Below are 21,629 nucleotides of genomic sequence, written 5' to 3'. Positions count from 1 at the left end.
CCATTCAACACCGGACGAGACACGAGCTACAAAAAAAAGATTAGAAAAGATTAGAATTAGTCCTACCAGAACTGGTACATAACGACCAGACGGGCTTCATAAGACAAAGACAGACTCAAGACAAGATTAGGAAAACATTGCACGCTATGAAAAAGCTGCACAACAAAAGCAGGAGTCCCTTATAATAAGTTTGGAATAAATATGGATTACGGTCAGATGACTTTTACAGGTACTTGCAGGTAAGACATTACTTTAACCAGAACTTAAAAGTGATACCTGGAATAGGAGTTACAGGGTCTCTACAGGTGTTTCTGTCTTTCCTCAAGTCCGGATCATGCAACAAAATTGTATCTAAGCTCTATAATGGCATCTTACAGTGGAAACAAGACAACACAGATTACATAAAGAGGAAATGGGAAAGAGAAGGTAATGTTTCAGTATCTATTGAGAGCTGGGAGAGAATATGTCAACTGCAGTGGGTCTGAACAGGTTTAAATACATGGCGAGAGTTCTGCTGGAAAAACGTAGTGAGATTTTTTTGTTCCACCTGTTCAGAAGCCACATCTGGGCCGGGGTGCTACCTGTTGGAGCCTCTGTGGGACTAATGAAGCTAACCACTTTCATGTGTCCTGGGATTGCCAGATTATTAGACCTTACTGGGAACGAATCCATGAACACAGAAATAAGATATTTGGGGGAAATATTCCTTTTAAATGCGAAGTCATGTATTTGGGCGACATATAGTTTGACAACTGTAATGTTAATGACAAGAAATGGCTTGGTATATTATTGGCAACGAGTAAGAAAACCATGACGTGAAAGTGGTTAAAAGTGGAACCACCCACTATTGAGGAATGGATTGATATTGTACATGAGGTTTACATTATGGAAAAGTTGACATTTTCCCTGAAAGTGCACAAAGAGAAGTTCTATAAGATCTGGACTAAATGAACTGAGTATGTAAAAGCCATAAGGCACGATTTTACTTGAATCTACTCACAACTAGATACAATCAGTCTTCTTTGTCTAAAATCTTTTAATTAATTCATTTTTTCTCTCTCTCAAATGTTGTGAAGATGATTACAAATGGCTGGCTCCCCCGTTCTGTTGTTCTTCTGCATCAAAAAGAGTGATGTAAAGAATGAACATATTGGAAAGACAACACAGTCTTTGGTGCTGTAAATAAGACATGTATGGAATTGTAATAATTTGCCTTTTCAATTAAAATAAAAAGAGAATTTCAAAAAAAAAAAGTGGAAACCAGTGCTACAGGAAACAACATGTTATTAGTCAGCGTTGCCTCAGTGACTGATGAAGAGTCTTTTGGAATCTACATCCATAATGTTTGTCTTGGACTCATTTTTCATTTTGTCTCATATCACTTTATGTTAGCAAACTGGTTGCATCAGGTGAGGACAGGTGGATTTACATCTGGTTTGCATTGATCAACAAAGTACAGAACCACAGTCTGTGACCTGAAGCGGCCTTTTTGTTGAACAATAATCACAGTTACCTTCACACGGACCACTTTCTGCTATGTAACATTTTCCACAACTGTGGTTGGATGACTATTTAAATTTGCCCTCTGAAGAAAGACAACATAATGCAGAACACTTTCATTCCCACCACTAGTTGCTGTGGTCTGCCTTCAAGTGGAAGGCCAGTGACGAGGACAGCCTGAAGGACGGGTCAAAAACAAGAATCTGGCGGGTCCACTACAGATGGCAGCAGTTGAGATGGAACCTGTCAAGAAGACAGTGGTAGTAATCGAACACTTCTGGAGGCCAGTGGTGCAAATAGGACCCTTTGCAATGGCCTACTTCAGCTGTTGTCACCACAACCTGAGCCCAGATAAACAAATTAGTATGTAAATGCTGCTTGTTGTTGCACAAAGACAGACATGACATGTGAATCTTCTGCTGCTATGTTCTGAATGTTTACTCAGTACTATAGTTTACACATGGAGGTCACTTCAAATGATAAATTACTATTTTGTTCTGTTGTTTTGTTGATATGTTTGGAGTCTTTGGATCGTCCTATTAGTGCATGTGTGCACAATGTTTGCATGCTTCACCTGCAGAGATGGTGGGAGCCATGAATCTCTGTTATTTTGAGGGTCGGTGCTAAAAAAATGTGGAAACAACTGGCAAAGAAGGCAAAATGTTATAGTACAGTGTTGCCTCACCAACTGACGATAGTCTTTTGTTATGTACATTCATAATGTTTGTCTTTTGACTCATTTAAAAAAAAAAGCTGCCCCTTCACGTATCCCAACAGGGAACCACATTTCACCTCATGTTAGCAAACTGGTTGCATCAGGTGAGGGCAGGTGGATTTACATCTGGTTTGCATTGTTCAACAAAGTACAGAACCACAGTCTGTGACCTGAAGCGGCCTTTTTGTTGCACAATAATCACAGTTACCTTCACTTGGACCACTTTCTGCCATGCAACAGACTGTTCTGACCGTGCCACTTGGCGACCATAAAGCACAAGAAAAACAAACGGCTCTGATCCTGTAATGAGTGGCAAAACTCTGTCCTGTTTCTCTGACAGGTCAAGGAAGGACATAGATTCAGTTTGTCTTGTAAAAAAACTGTCACAGGCTTGCAGAGAACCCAGATGTAGACACTAACGAGGTGGAGGAGATCAGAGACTTAGTGAAGAAGCTGTTGATTTATGAAAGTGAATTATAAGGTGTGCTTGGTTGTCTGTCTATGTGTCCCTGGGATGGACTGGAGACCTGTCCAGGTGTCCTCTGCCTTCGTTCTATTTCAGCTGCGACCCCACAGAGGATCAGGCAATGGACAGATAATGGATGAATGGAATTATAAGGCCGACACTTGGACCACTTTGTGCCTTGCAATGTTTTGCATCATTATGTCTTGTGGTTATATGGCTACTTAAATTCACCCATGAATAAAGACGACATAATGTGGAACACTTTCATTACCACCATCGTTGCTGTGATCTGCCTCCAAGTGTGAGGCCGTTGGTGATGATAGTCTCAAAGGTGGGTCAAAGACAAGAATATCTGGCAGACCTGCTCTAGAGGGCAGCAACGGAGATGGAACCCATCGTGAGGCCAGTGGGGGAAATGGAAGCCCTCTGGAGGTTGATGGTGAACACAGTCTGAAGGGCGGCCCAAAGGCAAGACTATCTGGCAGGTCGTCTCTTTCACTCTTCCCTAAAATATGTTTGATTTTGAATGGATTGTTAGTTTCCAGTGTTGAATGAATGAATGAACTTATGAGTTGGTGGGTGATTCAGATTGTAGGATTCATCACTACTTTTTCTGTTTCCTTTAAGTGCATACTGTCATACAAAGTAGGTACTAATTCCTGTAGTATGCATACATACTGCATATTTTACTGCACACTGTATAATTTGGTTTCATATATATTGGAATGGAATAGTAGAACCACACTCCTGCGACTCAGACACACATGCAAAGAATGCATCAGCTTCAAACTGAAAAACAGCAACAACAAGGTTTATTCAGCTGTTTAAGGTCAAGTCAGGACAATGAAGTAGATTCAGTCACAGAGCAGGCAACAGTTTGCGCTTTTAACCTGTAGGGGGCGTTTTACAGCTATTCACCTCATGTAATAGAACTTTAAACATGTTCAGGGCAACACAGACTTCTGGAACATCAGTAGAAACATGAAAGAAAAAAAACACAAACTCCTCCCTGATACAAAAATGCCTCAAATGTGCAACAAAGTGAAGTGTTGGTGTAATTACTGTCACTGCCAGAAGGGGGAGGCAAAGGTTTAAACATGCAGGTTTAAACATGAGCAGTTCTGCAGACAGAAACGCTTTTTACTATCAAGACTCAAAAACCTCTCAGCAGGTCAGAAATATGTTATACTTTAAAGAAGTGTAGAAATAAAACCCAACAAAATGTCACCATTTCAGAGCCACACAATGGTAGAAAACAGACTGAAGCACTGAATTATCAACTTTCAAACAGTCCAAGAGCTGATCTTGTGTGATGTGATGTGATCTGTGGGGAAAATGAACTGAATGTGAGATTAAAGTTGTGACATATAAATGTCAGAAATATGGACATTCAATATGTAAAAAGTTAAATATGTCCAGGATGTGGAGTCACCACTTTTTCACTCGTGTTGGTAAAACTCGGCACGTTTGGTTCCAGTTTTCTTTTCAATTTTTTGGAAAATAAAGGAATTAAACTTTCATTTTTGGATATTTTAAGATTTTATATCATAACTATCATTCTGCACAGACAACATTTCTGAATTCTCTCCTCCTTCATGTTGTTCTGTTTCCAAAGAACTGCAGGACTTTAGACTGAAACATGAACCACAGTGAAGAAAAACATGACGGGACCAAAAACTATCCACAAACTGCTGCTTGTAATTCACAGCTATAATGACGTGCAACAACTTCACTAGCAAATAGTTCATTCTGGAAGATCTGCTGGACTGATTTCTCCACAGAAGCCCAGAAAAAGTGAAATGATGAATGTGAGAGTTCAGAAGTGAGTCCATGTGCAGCAGTGGCAGCTTGTTGTTCTTCTGGTTCCATCTAGAATTCATGGAAAACTGCTCCTGGTTTTAATATTAGTTCACATCTCATCCCAGCATCATTTATTATCAGTGAGAGAAAATATTTACAGAAATGTGGAGAAAACCTGCTAAATATGTGATCAGCATCTGGATTTGTTCTTTTTCTTGTGTCTTTGTGTCTGATTTCAGTCCTACTCTGCCCCCTGCAGGCTTCATTTAAAATAACAACAAGTTAAACAGAGTCCAGCTGTTTTTACTGCCATTAAAACCAGGAAATCAGAGAAAATGAGTCTGTTTTTATCAGTGTGTCTGTATTCACGTAGAATTTTCTCATCTGGTTTATAGAAATGGAAACAAACAGTCAGAGTCTATTAACAGCAGCAGAGATGTTGTGGTTCTGCAGAAAGTCTGTCCAGGTTGTGGTCAAAGTTTGAAGTAGAAGAAAATAAACAGCAGAAGATAAAATTCTCCAGAAGATGTTCATTTGTTCAGAGTTTAACAGCAGCTGCTTCAGAAAAACAGCTTGTAAATAAACAGAGATGCAGACGACATGATGGTGGATGAAATGTGAGAATCAGCCTCCAGACGTCTCATTACCTGATTCATTATCACCTATTTACACTCTTTCACTCCATCTTCTTCTTCATCACACTTTCATTCACATCTGGGAGGATCAGAGGGATTTTTTGCAGCTCCCAGTTTCCCACAGTGAAGAAGTCCGACCAGCAGCAGCAGCAGAACCACCATCACAGCGGTGATCACGGTCCTGGAGATGAGGTAAATGTTGGAAATGTGGCAGCCGTGGTCCAAGGAGGGACGAGTCTCGCTGTGATCTGCTGCAGACACGATAGAAACGATCAGTTGAGACACGGTGGTGCTGAAATCTGTTTCAAATCATCCATGAATGTAGTTGAACATTTGATGCTAGGCAGTGTGTTGTGGCTGTCGTCTGTGGAATAGTTTAAATGCCACCAATAGTTGAATTTCTAGGTTGTTTAACATAAAAGTCTCCGAACAACATCTCTTGAAGTGGTTTAACCTTCAGGAACAAACAAATGGATGAAATTATTAAAGTCTAAACAACGGTTTGACAAGTGAAAATGAGGAGAAAAAAGGAGAATAAACCTCAGATTCAGATTTTCATTTAAACTTCTTCACACTAAGATGATGAAGTTGGATCTTTGTGACCTTCTGTAGGAAATAACAACTTCGAATGTGTTAGATGCAAGAAATGAATGAAAGTAAAAGTCTACTTGTTAAGATAGAAAATGGGAAGAAAGAGAATAAACCTCAGATTCAAATGTCCCATTAAAACTTCTTCTCACTACATAATAATATTAAAAATCTGCTGTTAGAGCTTCTAGAAACTCTTTGTTGAGTTTAGTGTACGTTTCTTCTGATGCTGTTGGAGAGTTGTACGGAGGGAATTTAACGTGACGAAGAAAAGAAGAAAGTTTGAGACCTCGTTGTGTGTGAACTCTGACAGTCAGCCGACTCTCTGCTGATTCTACACCTCCTGAGATGCTGCATTTGTAGAGTCCTTCATCAGACTTGGAAACTCTGTGGATGTCCATCTTTCCTGAGGAGCTGCTGCTGACATGGAGTCCGTCTTTGTAGAAATCAGCCGCCAAGCTGGAGTTCACCTTGTTTCTGCATCTCAGAGTCACAGCTTCTCCCTCCATCACTGGAAGAGCAGGACTCTCCAGGACCACAGAGACGTTCCATCGTCCTGTTTCATGTTTAGTTCATGTTAGACATGCGCTGACTTTATCGCAAACTTTGCTGCATTGATTCAAACGTACCTTTTATGATGACGTTGATGCTGTTGCTTCTCTTCCCTCCAGCCTCACACCAGAACTCTCCACTGTCGCTAGCATAGGCATTCTTCAGGTGACAGGATGATTCTGTTTGGTTTCTCTGAGTTGTGCTGCCACATGAAGGCGTTTTCCCCTTCAGCTGAAATGTAATGTCTTCATAAGAGTCCACCTGGCAGTAGAAAGTTATCGACTCGTACTCAAAGAACTGCAGTCTGTTTGGTTTGATACGCTTCATCCAACCACAGCGTCAGTCTGCTTTTGTCCTCTGTTCCATCCACTGATATCTGCTGAGCTTATTTCTAGCAGCTCTGCTTCTGTGACTATTTCTGACTGAATTCGAGTTGCTTCAGCAGCAGAAATGAGCCACGCAGGAGGAAACTCACTTCAGTCTGATGTTCTCACAGTCAGCCACCAGACCACATGGAGGTCAGAGCTCTCTGCATCACTCTGAGTAAGATCTGCTTTTATTCTGACATTAACAAAATCATGAAGAGGTTGGTTAAAGTCACTAATGTTGTTTTTAAGGTTCCATGTAGTTGTGGTCACTTTTCAGGGCAAAATGTGTCTTTTTGAATGCAGATATTATACTTTCAGCTGAAGCGTTGTGTTTTCCTGCACCGACTTTGGGGCTAAATTGTCGTTATGGTAACTTTACTCAGCAGTTGTTGGAGTTGAAACAGTGTAAAGACGCTATAAACGGCTCTTTGTGATGTTAGATCTTGTTTTTTCTTGTCTTTTCAGTGATGATCTTGCTGCCGTTTGGTCATAAAGTTGGTAAGTAGCAGTCAGCTTTCAAATGAAGCGTTTTAGTTCAGTTTAATCTGTTTAATCACCTCAGAAATTGTGATGTTGTGAGTTATTTGGTCTCTTTGTTGCACATATTGAGGAAGTCTAACCTGAACTTTGCCTTTTCTTCATCTCAGATGCAGCTTCTCTTCGTATCAAACCAAACAGACTGCAGTTCTTTGAGTACGAGTCGATAACTTTCTACTGCCAGGTGGACTCTTAAGTCATAAAACAAATCTGTAGGACTTCCTTTTTCCACCTGAGAAATATTGTGAAAATCAGGAACATCCTGTCTCAGAGTGATGCAGAAAAACTAGTCCATGCATTTGTTACTTCTAGGCTTGACTACTGTAATTCCTTATTATCAGGTTGTCCCAATAGCTCTCTGAAACATCTACAGCTGATCCAAAATGCTGCAGCCAGAGTACTGACGGGAGTTAGCAAGAGAGATCATATTTCTCCTATACTGGTTTCTCTTCATTGGCTTCCTGTTAAATCTAGAATAGAATTCAAAATCCTTCTTCTGACATATAAAGCTCTTAACAACCAATCTCCATCATATCTTAAAGACCTGATAATACCATATTATCCTAGCAGAACTCTTCGCTCTCAGACTGCAGGCTTACTTGTTGTTCCTAGAATCTCTAAAAGTAGAATGGGAGGCAGAGCCTTCAGTTATCAGCTCCTCTCCTGTGGAACCAGCTCCCAGTTTGGGTTCGGGAGGCGGACACCCTCTCTATTTTTAAGACCAGGCTTAAAACCTTCCTTTTCGACAAAGCTTATAGTTAGGGCTGACTGGGTGACCCTGACGGGGTCAGCTGGTGTTTTCATTTGCACAACTGACTTCCCCTCTTGACGTCCCTTTAGTTTGCCCCTAGTTATGCTGCTATAGGCCTAGACTGCTGGGGAACCTCTCTTGATGCACTGAGCCCTTCTCTAACTACCTATGTATTTACTATATATACCATTATTGCATTACATTCACTCTGTTTCTTTCTGTGTCCTTTCTCTGAGTGTCCCTGGTCCCAGAGCTGGATGCTGGATGCTTCAGATGTGTGGCTGTGTTTTATGGTCCTTGTGTCCCACCCCCCCACCTCTCTATCTCTACCCCTCTATCTGTATCCCTCTATCTCTACCTCTCTACCTCTACCCCTCTATCTGTATCCCTCTATCTCTACCTCTACCCCTCTATCTCTACCTTTCTACCTCTTCTGTCCCTCTCAACCCGCCCGGCCAGCAGCAGATGGGTCCCCCCACATTAGAGCCGGGTTCTGCTCGAGGTTTTTTCCCTGTTAAAAGGGTGTTTTCCTGCCACTGTCTCCTTAGGGCTGCTCTGGGGGTTCAGGCATATGGGTTCTGTAAAGCGTCTCGAGACAATTTGACTGTAATTGGCACTATATAAATAAAATTGAATTGAATTGAATTGAATTGAAAAAGTCAGGACAATGAAGTAGATTCAGTCACAGAGCAGGCAACAGTTTGCGCTTTTAACCTGTAGGGGGCGTTTTACAGCTATTCACCTCATGTAATAGAACTTTAAACATGTTCAGGGCAACACAGACTTCTGGAACATCAGTAGAAACATGAAAGAAAAAAAACACAAACTCCTCCCTGATACAAAAATGCCTCAAATGTGCAACAAAGTGAAGTGTTGGTGTAATTACTGTCACTGCCAGAAGGGGGAGGCAAAGGTTTAAACATGCAGGTTTAAACATGAGCAGTTCTGCAGACAGAAACGCTTTTTACTATCAAGACTCAAAAACCTCTCAGCAGGTCAGAAATATGTTATACTTTAAAGAAGTGTAGAAATAAAACCCAACAAAATGTCACCATTTCAGAGCCACACAATGGTAGAAAACAGACTGAAGCACTGAATTATCAACTTTCAAACAGTCCAAGAGCTGATCTTGTGTGATGTGATGTGATCTGTGGGGAAAATGAACTGAATGTGAGATTAAAGTTGTGACATATAAATGTCAGAAATATGGACATTCAATATGTAAAAAGTTAAATATGTCCAGGATGTGGAGTCACCACTTTTTCACTCGTGTTGGTAAAACTCGGCACGTTTGGTTCCAGTTTTCTTTTCAATTTTTTGGAAAATAAAGGAATTAAACTTTCATTTTTGGATATTTTAAGATTTTATATCATAACTATCATTCTGCACAGACAACATTTCTGAATTCTCTCCTCCTTCATGTTGTTCTGTTTCCAAAGAACTGCAGGACTTTAGACTGAAACATGAACCACAGTGAAGAAAAACATGACGGGACCAAAAACTATCCACAAACTGCTGCTTGTAATTCACAGCTATAATGACGTGCAACAACTTCACTAACAAATAGTTCATTCTGGAAGATCTGCTGGACTGATTTCTCCACAGAAGCCCAGAAAAAGTGAAATGATGAATGTGAGAGTTCAGAAGTGAGTCCATGTGCAGCAGTGGCAGCTTGTTGTTCTTCTGGTTCCATCTAGAATTCATGGAAAACTGCTCCTGGTTTTAATATTAGTTCACATCTCATCCCAGCATCATTTATTATCAGTGAGAGAAAATATTTACAGAAATGTGGAGAAAACCTGCTAAATATGTGATCAGCATCTGGATTTGTTCTTTTTCTTGTGTCTTTGTGTCTGATTTCAGTCCTACTCTGCCCCCTGCAGGCTTCATTTAGAATAACACCAAGTTAAACAGTCCAGCTGTTTTTACTGCCATTAAAACCAGGAAATCAGAGATAATGAGTCTGTTTTTATCAGTGTGTCTGTATTCACGTAGAATTTTCTCATCTGGTTTATAGAAATGGAAACAAACAGTCAGAGTCTATTAACAGCAGCAGAGATGTTGTGGTTCTGCAGAAAGTCTGTCCAGGTTGTGGTCAAAGTTTGAAGTGGAAGAAAATAAACAGCAGAAGATAAAATTCTCCAGAAGATGTTCATTTGTTCAGAGTTTAACAGCAGCTGCTTCAGAAAAACAGCTTGTAAATAAACAGAGATGCAGACGACATGATGGTGGATGAAATGTGAGAATCAGCCTCCAGACGTCTCATTACCTGATTCATTATCACCTATTTACACTCTCTCACTCCGTCTTCTTCTTCATCACACTTTCATTCACATCTGGGAGGATCAGAGGGATTTTTTGCAGCTCCCAGTTTCCCACAGTGAAGAAGTCCGACCAGCAGCAGCAGCAGAACCACCATCACAGCGGTGATCACGGTCCTGGAGATGAGGTAAATGTTGGAAATGTGGCAGCCGTGGTCCAAGGAGGGACGAGACTCGCTGTGATCTGCTGCAGACACGATAGAAACGATCAGCTGAGACACGGTGGTGCTGAAATCTGCTTCAAATCATCCATGAATGTAGTTGAACATTTGATGCTAGGCAGTGTGTTGTGGCTGTCGTCTGTGGAATAGTTTAAATGCCACCAATAGTTGAATTTCTAGGTTGTTTAACATAAAAGTCTCCGAACAACATCTCTTGAAGTGGTTTAACCTTCAGGAACAAACAAATGGATGAAATTATTAAAGTCTAAACAACGGTTTGACAAGTGAAAATGAGGAGAAAAAAGGAGAATAAACCTCAGATTCAGATTTTCATTTAAACTTCTTCACACTAAGATGATGAAGTTGGATCTTTGTGACCTTCTGTAGGAAATAACTTCGAATGTGTTAGATGCAAGAAATGAATGAAAGTAAAAGTCTACTTGTTAAGATAGAAAATGGGAAGAAAGAGAATAAACCTCAGATTCAAATGTCCCATTAAAACTTCTTCTCACTACATAATATTAAAAATCTGCTGTTAGAGCTTCTAGAAACTCTTTGTTGTGTTTAGTGTACGTTTCTTCTGATGCTGTTGGAGAGTTGTACGGAGGGAATTTAACGTGACTTGAAGAAAAGAAGAAAGTTTGAAACCTCGTTGTGTGTGAGCTCTGACAGTCAGCCGACTCTCTGCTGATTCTACACCTCCTGAGATGCTGCATTTGTAGAGTCCTTCATCAGACTTGGAAACTCTGTGGATGTCCATCTTTCCTGAGGAGCTGCTGCTGACATGGAGTCCGTCTTTGTAGAAATCAGCCGCCAAGCTGGAGTTCACCTTGTTTCTGCATCTCAGAGTCACAGCTTCTCCCTCCATCACTGGAAGAGCAGGACTCTCCAGGACCACAGAGACGTTCCATCGTCCTGTTTCATGTTTAGTTCATGTTAGACATGCGCTGACTTTATGGCAAACTTTGCTGCATTGATTCAAACGTACCTTTTATGATGACGTTGATGCTGTTGCTTCTCTTCCCTCCAGCCTCACACCAGTACTCTCCACTGTCGCTAGCATAGGCATTGTTCAGGTGACAGGATGATTCTGTTTGGTTTCTCTGAGTTGTGCTGCCACATGAAGGCGTTTTCCCCTTCAGCTGAAATGTAATGTCTTCATAAGAGTCCACCTGGCAGTAGAAAGTTATCGACTCGTACTCAAAGAACTGCAGTCTGTTTGGTTTGATATGAAGAGAAGCTGCATCTGAGACGAAGAAAAGGCGAAGTTCAGGTTAGACTTCCTCAATATGTGCAACAAAGAGACCAAATAACTCACAACATCACAATTTCTGAGGTGATTAAACAGATTAAACTGAACTAAAATGCTTCATTTGAAAGCTGACTGCTACTTACCAACTTTATGACCAAACGGCAGCAAGATCATCACTGAAAAGACAAGAAAAATCAAGATCTAACATCACAAAGAGTCGTTTATAGCATCTTTACACTGTTTCAACTCCAACAACTGCTGAGTAAAGTTACCATAACGACAATTTAGCCCCAAAGTCGGTGCAGGAAAACACAACACTTCAGCTGAAAGTATAATATCTGCATTCAAAAAGACACATTTTGCTCTGAAAAGTGACCACAACTACATGGAACCTTAAAAACAACATTAGTGACTTTAAACAACCTCTTCATGATTGTATTAATGTCAGAATAAAAGCAGATCTTACTCAGAGTGATGCAGAGAGCTCTGACCTCCATGTGGTCTGGTGGCTGACTGTGAGAACATCAGACTGAAGTGAGTTTCCTCCTGCGTGGCTCATTTCTGCTGCTGAAGCAACTCGAATTCAGTCAGAAATAGTCACAGAAGCAGAGCTGCTAGAAATAAGCTCAGCAGATATCAGTGGATGGAACAGAGGACAAAAGCAGACTGACGCTGTGGTTGGATGAAGCGTAGAAGCTGCTCAAGTCTTTTTTTATCTATAGAGACCCCAGTAAAGGAAGTTCAGGTAGTTCTTCAACCCTCAAAGCTCATGAAGGATTCCAAAAATATACCAGAATACTGACACGTGGTTTGGGTTCTCACCTGGTTGTTCATCTGCAGGGTGTAAACGAGCTGCTATTGTTGACATATAGAGCAAAACTGCAGTACAAGAAAAGAAACACACATGCATCAGTAGACAACCAAGAAGAAAACATAGCTGGTATTTCAAAGTATACGCAGAAAACAAGGTAAATTAAAGAACTCATTTTTCCACTCACAATATGCTAAAATGAGTGATTTCATGAAGGGGAAGCAGAGTTTTCTGCTGATTAAAAAGTTTTCTGTTCAACATTTTTAATTTGTTCTGCTGCACTTTGACAGAAAAGTACAGGAATGTGTTGTTTCTTCACCTCTGTCCCAGTAATCTTTGGCAAAGTGATGCAGCCCCCCGACCACCAACAGAATTATCAATAAAACAGTGATGATGATCCATGGTGTGGCACTGGAGGAGGGAGGAGTTGGATCGTTGTGATCTTCTGTAGGAAATAACACAACTTAAAACGTGCTGGAGGCAAGAAATGGATGAAAGTCTGTTCTAAAAGTCTAGACGATGGTTTGTAAACATCAAAAATAGAAAGAAAAAGGCTAAACCTGCAATTCAAATTTATATGAACTTCTTGTCTGGCAGATATATTGATCACTTGTATGTATAAATCTTAGTTGAGACCTTGTTGTGTGTGAGCTCTGACAGTCAGCCGACTCTCTGCTGATTCTACACCTCCTGAGATGCTGCATTTGTAGAGTCCTTCATCAGACTTGGAAACTCTGTGGATGTCCATCTTTCCTGAGGAGCTGCTGCTGACATGGAGTCCGTCTTTGTAGAAATCAGCCGCCAAGCTGGAGTTCACCTTGTTTCTGCATCTCAGAGTCACAGCTTCTCCCTCCATCACTGGAAGAGCAGGACTCTCCAGGACCACAGAGACGTTCCATCGTCCTGTTTCATTCACCACAGCGTCAGTCTGCTTTTGTCCTCTGTTCCATCCACTGATATCTGCTGAGCTTATTTCTAGCAGCTCTGCTTCTGTGACTATTTCTGACTGAATTCGAGTTGCTTCAGCAGCAGAAATGAGCCACGCAGGAGGAAACTCACTTCAGTCTGATGTTCTCACAGTCAGCCACCAGACCACATGGAGGTCAGAGCTCTCTGCATCACTCTGAGTAAGATCTGCTTTTATTCTGACATTAACACAATCATGAAGAGGTTGTTTAAAGTCACTAATGTTGTTTTTAAGGTTCCATGTAGTTGTGGTCACTTTTCAGAGCAAAATGTGTCTTTTTGAATGCAGATATTATACTTTCAGCTGAAGCGTTGTGTTTTCCTGCACCGACTTTGGGGCTAAATTGTCGTTATGGTAACTTTACTCAGCAGTTGTTGGAGTTGAAACAGTGTAAAGACGCTATAAACGGCTCTTTGTGATGTTAGATCTTGATTTTTCTTGTCTTTTCAGTGATGATCTTGCTGCCGTTTGGTCATAAAGTTGGTAAGTAGCAGTCAGCTTTCAAATGAAGCATTTTAGTTCAGTTTAATCTGTTTAATCACCTCAGAAATTGTGATGTTGTGAGTTATTTGGTCTCTTTGTTGCACATATTGAGGAAGTCTAACCTGAACTTCGCCTTTTCTTCGTCTCAGATGCAGCTTCTCTTCATATCAAACCAAACAGACTGCAGTTCTTTGAGTACGAGTCGATAACTTTCTACTGCCAGGTGGACTCTTATGAAGACATTACATTTCAGCTGAAGGGGAAAACGCCTTCATGTGGCAGCACAACTCAGAGAAACCAAACAGAATCATCCTGTCACCTGAACAATGCCTATGCTAGCGACAGTGGAGAGTACTGGTGTGAGGCTGGAGGGAAGAGAAGCAACAGCATCAACGTCATCATAAAAGGTACGTTTGAATCAATGCAGCAAAGTTTGCGATAAAGTCAGCGCATGTCTAACATGAACTAAACATGAAACAGGACGATGGAACGTCTCTGTGGTCCTGGAGAGTCCTGCTCTTCCAGTGATGGAGGGAGAAGCTGTGACTCTGAGATGCAGAAACAAGGTGAACTCCAGCTTGGCGGCTGATTTCTACAAAGACGGACTCCATGTCAGCAGCAGCTCCTCAGGAAAGATGGACATCCACAGAGTTTCCAAGTCTGATGAAGGACTCTACAAATGCAGCATCTCAGGAGGTGTAGAATCAGCAGAGAGTCGGCTGACTGTCAGAGCTCACACACAACAAGGTCTCAACTAAGATTTATACATACAAGTGATCAATATATCTGCCAGACAAGAAGTTCATATAAATTTGAATTGCAGGTTTAGCCTTTTTCTTTCTATTTTTGATGTTTACAAACCATCGTCTAGACTTTTAGAACAGACTTTCATCCATTTCTTGCCTCCAGCACGTTTTAAGTTGTGTTATTTCCTACAGAAGATCACAACGATCCAACTCCTCCCTCCTCCAGTGCCACACCATGGATCATCATCACTGTTTTATTGATAATTCTGTTGGTGGTCGGGGGGCTGCATCACTTTGCCAAAGATTACTGGGACAGAGGTGAAGAAACAACACATTCCTGTACTTTTCTGTCAAAGTGCAGCAGAACAAATTAAAAATGTTGACCAGAAAACTTTTTGATCAGCAGAAAAGTGCACTTCCCCTTCATGAAATCACTAATTTAAAAAAAAAAAGAGTTCCCTAATTTACCTTGTTTTCTGCGTATACTTTGAAATACCAGCTATGTTTTCTTCTTGGTTGTCTACTGATGCATGTGTGTTTCTTTTCTTGTACTGCAGTTTTGCTCTATATGTCAACAATAGCAGCTCGTTTACGCCCTGCAGACGAACAACCAGGTGAGAACCCAAACCACGTGTCAGTATTCTGGTATATTTTTGGAATCCTTCATGAGCTTTGAGGGTTGAAGAACTACCTGAACTTCCTTTACTGGGGTCTATCTAGACAAAACACAGCAACGGTATTCAGCATGGTGAAACCTCTCTGTACAGCTGATGTGCAGAGTTGTGTGAAAAACAGAGGCTGTGAAGCTTAAAAAAAGTAAGCAGTAAAATATGTCCAGCCACCATGTTTTTAATGGTATTTTTAACACCTGTTTGTGCTTCCATAGAGGTGCAGAACTTATACTGCTGAGAAAAATGAGGCCACAGTGAGGAAAAATGTGACGTGAACAAAGAAACGCTCTGAAAACTGCTGCGACTTCAGAGTTAAATTAAGACAGATTAAAGAAAAGCTATGTCTTTAAATTGTTCAACTTAGAAACTTAACATGAATATATTTTGCCTAGATCTTGTCTTATGTATTTGTCCTCCTACTGTATCCATGAAATTTAAAATATCTGCTTTTTTTCAGTGTCAGAAGACCCTGCAGCTGCTGAGCCCACAGCACAGTATGCTACAGTGACAAGAAACAGGAAGAAGAAAGGTATTCCACTTAACGTGATGGTTTTTAGCACAGACTATGATAAATGCCTGACTCAAAACTGTGATCAACACGAGCTACACTGTATATTTTACTGAATTAAGTTGCTTTTTTAAAGTTTAGAATTTAGTTTAGTGCAATAAAAGCTGTAGTGCAAAGTTCTAACTGTGTAATTACAAGCGACTAGCATTGCTCACAGACTGATGAGGTGGTTGGGGATGATATGAGCTTCCTGGACTCCGTCACCAAAGAACAGAAGTGTGAAGCCCTCGTCACACATGAAACTACAGTGAAGGTTATGATATGCCTTCATGCAGCTGAATGAATGGTGGAATCATTTTCTAGTTTTTGTAATCAATGTAAATATGGGTGTCATCTACATAATGGCGAGTAACAAAAAATCCAATTCATGAAAAATAAGAAACCCTATGAGAGTTCAACAGAGAATCGATGCCTATGACAGCTCAGAATACAAAGGAGCACTAGATGAGAGATTCAAGACCTTGAAAAAGAGAATCTTCTACATTTTAAAGGAAACAGTTATTTGCTTTCTTGCAGAGTGCTACTTGAAAAGATTGACATCTCTGTCACACCTGTGTCTAAAGTGAGGAACTGGAGTCATGGGGTGATTTAAGGTCGTCTTTGAACATGGACAATACATGCAAGAGCAGTTCTGTTGATGCTACATTATACCTACTATAGGGCATGGATCTGTGCTGCTGGAGTTTGTAGCCTTCTAATTACAAGCTCAGTGGACGGCCACAGCTCAGCATATCTGGAGAATTTAGAACTTCCTGAATTGTGTGTAATGTGAGCAAAATCCAGCAGAGACTACTTCAATTAAAACTCTCCGCATGATGAATTATAAAGGTGTGGATGATGTAGAATGAGCTCATGCAGCTTTTCATGGCATTTGTTTTCCTGGCAGATATTCTGCACAATCACAGATTCTGGGATACCCATGGACCCTTGTAACCACGGCGATGAGGAAAGCGTGAACTGGCCTTAGCTTAGCATAAAATGTAGCACAGTCTTGCTTAGCGTTAAACTAACCTAATGAATGTAAAAAGCAGGAAATTGTTAGCAGCAGCTGCAGACAGTCAAAGCGAGACTACCAGCAGAATGTAGAATACAGAATAAAGTTCACTATTGAACATCTGTACTTCTTTCTGGTCTCATGAAATGAGCAAAATGTATTTTGGGGGAACTTTTTGATGTGTTTGTGTCAATATTTTATCCTTTAAGACAGAAGGATTCCTGTTTCAACCTGCAAACAAACATCCCAACTCAACCTTAAAATAATCTAAATGTATCTGCACCTTCTTCCATGTGTCTCTTTTGTCAGATGAAGCAGCATCTTCTTCTAGACAGATTTACTACACTTTAGGCCTGGCTGACACTCAGCTACAAGGTGAGACCTGCTGTGGTTACAGTGCTGTTTACTGGTAACTGGGATTAAACAGCATCTGAGACACCATGAACTGGTAATAAACAAAGCGACCACACACTGATTTCCATCTATTCTCAAAGCAGGACCGGAAACATCCAGTGTTATGATCAGATCGACTCCCTCATCAGGTACCGTCCAGGTTCCATCAGAGGATTCCTTCTATTCTACAATACGTTGAGTAAGTTGAATGGAAAATGTCATCTTCTACATTCACAAAATGTGCCAGAGATGGTAGCAATTATTTGTGTGAGGGCTGGAATACAAACATGACAATATATATGATTTTGGTTTTCAATAGGAATCTGTGTGAATATCTTGAGAATTTCTTCAGATTTGGGTGGTCAAATAACTATGGTGACCTCACAGAACCTGCTTTAGTCCAAGGCTCGGGAATTTGTGTGCTACAATAAATAAAATGAAGACATTTTATATCCAAAAGTTCAAAGGTCAAATATTGTAATGCCATATTTGATGCCGAACTGATTTGGAATTGATGATCTTGGAGCTATTAAACTCCTTGTGATTACACGTATTATAAGAGCTGTCTGTCAACTGCAGCTTTATCGGTTGGTGATGTGTGCAACTGAAAAACCGGTAATTCTAGTTTAATTCTTGTGGCTTCACCCTGTGTGTCTTACAGGTTTCTGAGCTGATGAGGAGCTTCGTTTGCAGCCGGCATGAGGGAAACCAAAGGGAGTAGCACAGAAAAAGTTTGTGCACACGTGTTTACTGCAATAAAACTGCCTTAGAACCAAAAATAGCAATGCGTGAATCATTTAAAGCTCACGTGTTGCTTTGTTACATCGATGAGAATGTCTTGGTGTGAGAGTTGTTTTTTTAGCTATTGAACAGTAAAACCACATTGTTCCATCTGCTACGTGAGAAAAGAGCTGCTGCTGCTTTTAAATGCGTCAACTGCTGAGCTAAAGCTGTCGCTTCACGTTTCGTGTGAAGCAGATGCACTGAGTCTGTGGTCAGAAGTGAAATATTTAACACCGAACACGGGGCTGTAAAGGTGTGGTAGCTTCAGCAGCAATGTGAGGGCGACAGCTAATGAAAAGGGAGTTTTTCCTCTTCTGATTAAATGGAATAATTGGGTTTCTCTCTATAGTATAATTCTGTAAACTCTCTGCTTTATGAGGCGAGGTGCCCTGAGATGATGTGAATTGGTGCCGTTTAAATAAAAAGCCAAATGTCATGAAGGCAAAAAAAAACAACACTTTCAGTTAGTCTCAGTGTTGCTACAAGAGAAATGTGTTTTTATTCTTAATCCTTTCATAATAGAAAGGAAAAAAATTGCAGCCAAAGAATGAAGACACGCAAAACTGCTGTTGAAGTTTACTATTCAATGTTGTAACAGCAAACAGTCTTGGTGATTATACACAACATCTGTATTTTGGAAAGTTTACGTCATTATTTCTACCAAATACACTTTTCAAATGCTGCAGATGTATTTGGTGCAAATTTGGTGCAAATGTCATCAGGAGACAGATTTTAACCATAAATTCAAAGCAAAATCAGAAAGGAAATAGTGCTTTATGTCTGTTTTGTGTCTGTTGCATTTCTTTCTTTTTTCCACAAGGAGGCAGCAGACAGCAACAGGTGAAACTGAATGCAGCTGGTAACATACTGTGTAAATACATGGATTTTTAAATGAAAAAATATTCCTGAATATAATGAAATGACCTTTAAATCACTTATCTAGCCGATAAAAGTTGGTTTAAACCTGAATTTTGATGAAAACAATGCACTCATGGGGTTTTGTTTAGGTTATTTTGCATTGATTTTAGTGTTTTTTAAGGAGTTGCAGGCTATAAAATATCACATGAAGACTTTGTTTTCTCAACTGTACTCTTTTTATCAGTGGCTCTGAAGGTTGCTTTAATGTGCAGATGGATTAGTTTTCTATTTCACGAGTCACGTCTCTTCTTTTCAGCTGAATTGCTCTTGAAGTGTTTATTCCAGCGAGTTCAAACATGTACCTAATTAAACCGCATGAACTGGTGTTTCCAACGATGTCAGCTGTTTGTGTTTGTGTTGAATTGTGAACGAGAACAAGTCATTTTTAATCTACGTCTAATTTTGTTGTGGTTAAAACCCAAAGAGCTCAGCTTTTCTGTTTTTCTTGTGTCTTAATGCAACAAAAATGAATATAGTTGAGAGTTCACCCTAAAAAATATAAGATTTCTGCTCAAAAAGATAAAGAAACTTAGCAGTTTGCACCAATCTGTGAGTTTTGGCAACCGGCAAACTACACTGAGTCATTTATTCAAAGGTATTTTTAATCATAAGATTGGCAGCATAAACAGTCTTTATTTTTAGTGCTCATAATAATGACAACGTTTCAACTAGCTTTTCTGCATATTTTAAAGTGAACTATGTGTTCTGGACCTAATCGTTATAAACACACCTTTTAATAATAACAATAATGTTTCCTGCTCCAGTTAGTTTTTAACATTCTAACATGTGACATTTGAATCTTAAGTCATCGTAAGCAACAGTTTTAAAAGTAACCACAAAAATCTCTGTGCAGCTGAGCAGATTTGTCAAATTAATTTTGATCCTTATCTACTAGTTTGCCAAACTGAACAGTAAACCGGCCACATTTTGTAGCAAAATGCTCTGGAAATGGTCAAATTTCATTGCTTCAGTGGAATTTATCAATAAAAAGACACAATGCTCCTCTTGAAACATCCTTTTGTGTCATGTTTCCCTGAAAAGCCAACTTGAACTTAGTTTCAAATCAAAACATTTGCAGAAATTAGCATTACAGTGTCAACAAAACTGACGAAAACACATATTTGCATGGTAAAAGCTTAATTTTCCATCCATAATAAGGTCTCTTTAATGACGTCAGAGTGCAGCTCAAACTCAGACGTGACCCAGAGGAGGTCAAAAGTAAAACCCGACTCCAACAAACAAATATCTCATGATCGTCATGTTGCAGTAAGATTCCAGAAAATGTACAGTGGGTACGGAAAGTATTCAGACCCCTTTAAATTTTTCACTCTTTGTTTCATTGCAGCCATTTGCTAAAATCAAAAAAGTTCATTTTATTTCTCATCAATGTACACTCAGCACCCTATCTTGACAGAAAAAAACAGAAATGTAGAAATTTTTGCAAATTTATTAAAAAAGAAAAACTGAAATATCACACAGTCATAAGTATTCAGACCCTTTACTGTGACACTCATATTTAACTCACCTGTGGTCCATTTCTTCTGATCCTCCTTGAGATGGTTCTACTTCTTCATTGGAGTCCAGCTGTGTTTAATTAAACTGATTGGACTTGATTAGGAAAGGCACACACCTGTCTATATAAGACCTTACAGCTCACAGTGCATGTCAGAGCAAATGAGAATCATGAGGTTGAAGGAACTGCCCAAGGAGCTCAGAGACAGAATTGTGGCAAGGCACAGATCTGGCCAAGGTTACAAAAGAATTTCTGCAACACTCAAGGTTCCTAAGAGCACAGTGGCCTCCATAATCCTTAAATGGAAGAAGTTTGGGACGAGCAGAACTCTTCCTAGACCTGGCCGTCCAGCCAAACTGAGCAATCGTGGGAGAAGAGCCTTGGTGAGAGAGGTAAAGAAGAACCCAAAGATCACCGTGGCTGAGCTCCAGAGATGCAGCAGGGAGATGGGAGAAAGTTCCACAAAGTCAACTATCACTGCAGCCCTCCACCAGTCGGGCCTTTATGGCAGAGTGGCCCGACGGAAGCCTCTCCTCAGTGCAAGACATATGAAAGCCCGCATAGAGTTTGCCAAAAAACACATGAAGGACTCCCAGACTATGAGAAATAAGATTCTCTGGTCTGATGAGACCAAGATTGAACTTTTTGGCGTTAATTCTAAGTGATATGTGTGGAGAAAACCAGGCACTGCTCATCACCTGCCCAATAGCATCCCAACAGTGAAACATGGTGGTGGCAGCATCATGCTATGGGGGTGTTTTTCAGCTGCAGGGACAGGACGACTGGTTGCAATTGAAGGAAAGATGAATGCGGTCAAGTACAGAGATATCCTGGAAGAAAACCTCTTCCAGAGTGCTCTGGACCTCAGACTGGGCCCAAGGTTCACCTTCCAACAAGACAATGACCCTAAGCACACAGCTAAAATAACAAAGGAGTGGCTTCGGAACAACTCTGTGACCATTCTTGACTGGCCCAGCCAGAGCCCTGACCTAAACCCAATTGAGCATCTCTGGAGAGATCTGAAAATGGCTGTCCACCAACTTTCACCATCCAACCTGACAGAACTGGAGAGGATCTGCAAGGAAGAATGGCAGAGGATCCCCAAATCCAGGTGTGAAAAACTTGTTGCATCATTC

At 40.4% G+C, this 21,629-nt stretch overlaps 3 protein-coding genes across 3 annotated transcripts; 1 reads left to right on the top strand and 2 right to left on the bottom strand.

Moving 5' to 3' along the window:
- Positions 1-3,549: 3,549 nt before the first annotated feature.
- Positions 3,550-6,583, bottom strand: LOC129348193 (low affinity immunoglobulin gamma Fc region receptor II-a-like). Its single transcript, XM_055008041.1, has 3 exons — positions 6,334-6,583; positions 5,994-6,260; positions 3,550-5,367 (listed from the first exon to the last, which is right to left on the bottom strand). Exons 1-3 carry the CDS (start codon positions 6,581-6,583, stop codon positions 5,186-5,188), a joined length of 699 nt encoding a protein of 232 aa, XP_054864016.1. The 3' UTR covers positions 3,550-5,185.
- Positions 6,584-7,435: 852 nt separating this feature from the next.
- LOC111571214 (sialoadhesin-like) lies at positions 7,436-12,228 on the bottom strand. The gene is made up of 5 exons (XM_055007891.1): positions 12,113-12,228; positions 11,790-11,822; positions 11,383-11,640; positions 11,043-11,309; positions 7,436-10,420 (listed from the first exon to the last, which is right to left on the bottom strand). The coding sequence occupies exons 1-5, from the start codon at positions 12,141-12,143 to the stop codon at positions 10,239-10,241; spliced, it is 771 nt and encodes a 256-aa protein (XP_054863866.1). The 5' UTR covers positions 12,144-12,228; the 3' UTR covers positions 7,436-10,238.
- A 1,248-nt stretch (positions 12,229-13,476) lies between these two features.
- On the top strand, positions 13,477-19,259 carry LOC118470572 (low affinity immunoglobulin gamma Fc region receptor III-like). Its single transcript, XM_035950008.2, has 10 exons — positions 13,477-13,584; positions 13,875-13,907; positions 14,057-14,314; positions 14,388-14,654; positions 14,846-14,971; positions 15,211-15,267; positions 15,782-15,853; positions 17,196-17,261; positions 17,384-17,478; positions 17,941-19,259. The coding sequence occupies exons 1-9, from the start codon at positions 13,554-13,556 to the stop codon at positions 17,476-17,478; spliced, it is 1,005 nt and encodes a 334-aa protein (XP_035805901.2). The 5' UTR covers positions 13,477-13,553; the 3' UTR covers positions 17,941-19,259.
- The last annotated feature ends 2,370 nt before the right edge of the window (positions 19,260-21,629 follow it).

Source organism: Amphiprion ocellaris, chromosome 23 (assembly GCF_022539595.1).
Source record: "Amphiprion ocellaris isolate individual 3 ecotype Okinawa chromosome 23, ASM2253959v1, whole genome shotgun sequence".
NCBI lineage: Eukaryota > Metazoa > Chordata > Actinopteri > Pomacentridae > Amphiprion > Amphiprion ocellaris.
Note: the sequence above shows the minus strand (reverse complement) of the source record. Positions and strands in the feature narration are given on the sequence as shown.

What these genes read in the sequence shown, in the direction of transcription:
- LOC118470572 (XM_035950008.2), top strand. Translation starts at nt 13,554, where the DNA reads ATGGAGGTCAGAGCTCTCTGCATCACTCTGA. An exon ending in CATCAACGTCATCATAAAAG is followed by an intron (nt 14,315 to 14,387) that starts GTACGTTTGAAT and finishes AACATGAAACAG; the next exon opens with GACGATGGAACGTCTCTGTG. An exon ending in CCCTGCAGACGAACAACCAG is followed by an intron (nt 15,268 to 15,781) that starts GTGAGAACCCAA and finishes GCTTTTTTTCAG; the next exon opens with TGTCAGAAGACCCTGCAGCT.
- LOC111571214 (XM_055007891.1), bottom strand. Translation starts at nt 12,143, where the DNA reads ATGGAGGTCAGAGCTCTCTGCATCACTCTGA. An exon ending in AGCTCTCTGCATCACTCTGA is followed by an intron (nt 11,823 to 12,112) that starts GTAAGATCTGCT and finishes TTGTCTTTTCAG; the next exon opens with TGATGATCTTGCTGCCGTTT. An exon ending in GCCGTTTGGTCATAAAGTTG is followed by an intron (nt 11,641 to 11,789) that starts GTAAGTAGCAGT and finishes TCTTCGTCTCAG; the next exon opens with ATGCAGCTTCTCTTCATATC.
- LOC129348193 (XM_055008041.1), bottom strand. Translation starts at nt 6,583, where the DNA reads ATGAAGCGTATCAAACCAAACAGACTGCAGTTCTTTGAGTACGAGTCG. An exon ending in CATCAACGTCATCATAAAAG is followed by an intron (nt 6,261 to 6,333) that starts GTACGTTTGAAT and finishes AACATGAAACAG; the next exon opens with GACGATGGAACGTCTCTGTG. An exon ending in CAGAGTTCACACACAACGAG is followed by an intron (nt 5,368 to 5,993) that starts GTCTCAAACTTT and finishes TCGTGTCTGCAG; the next exon opens with CAGATCACAGCGAGACTCGT.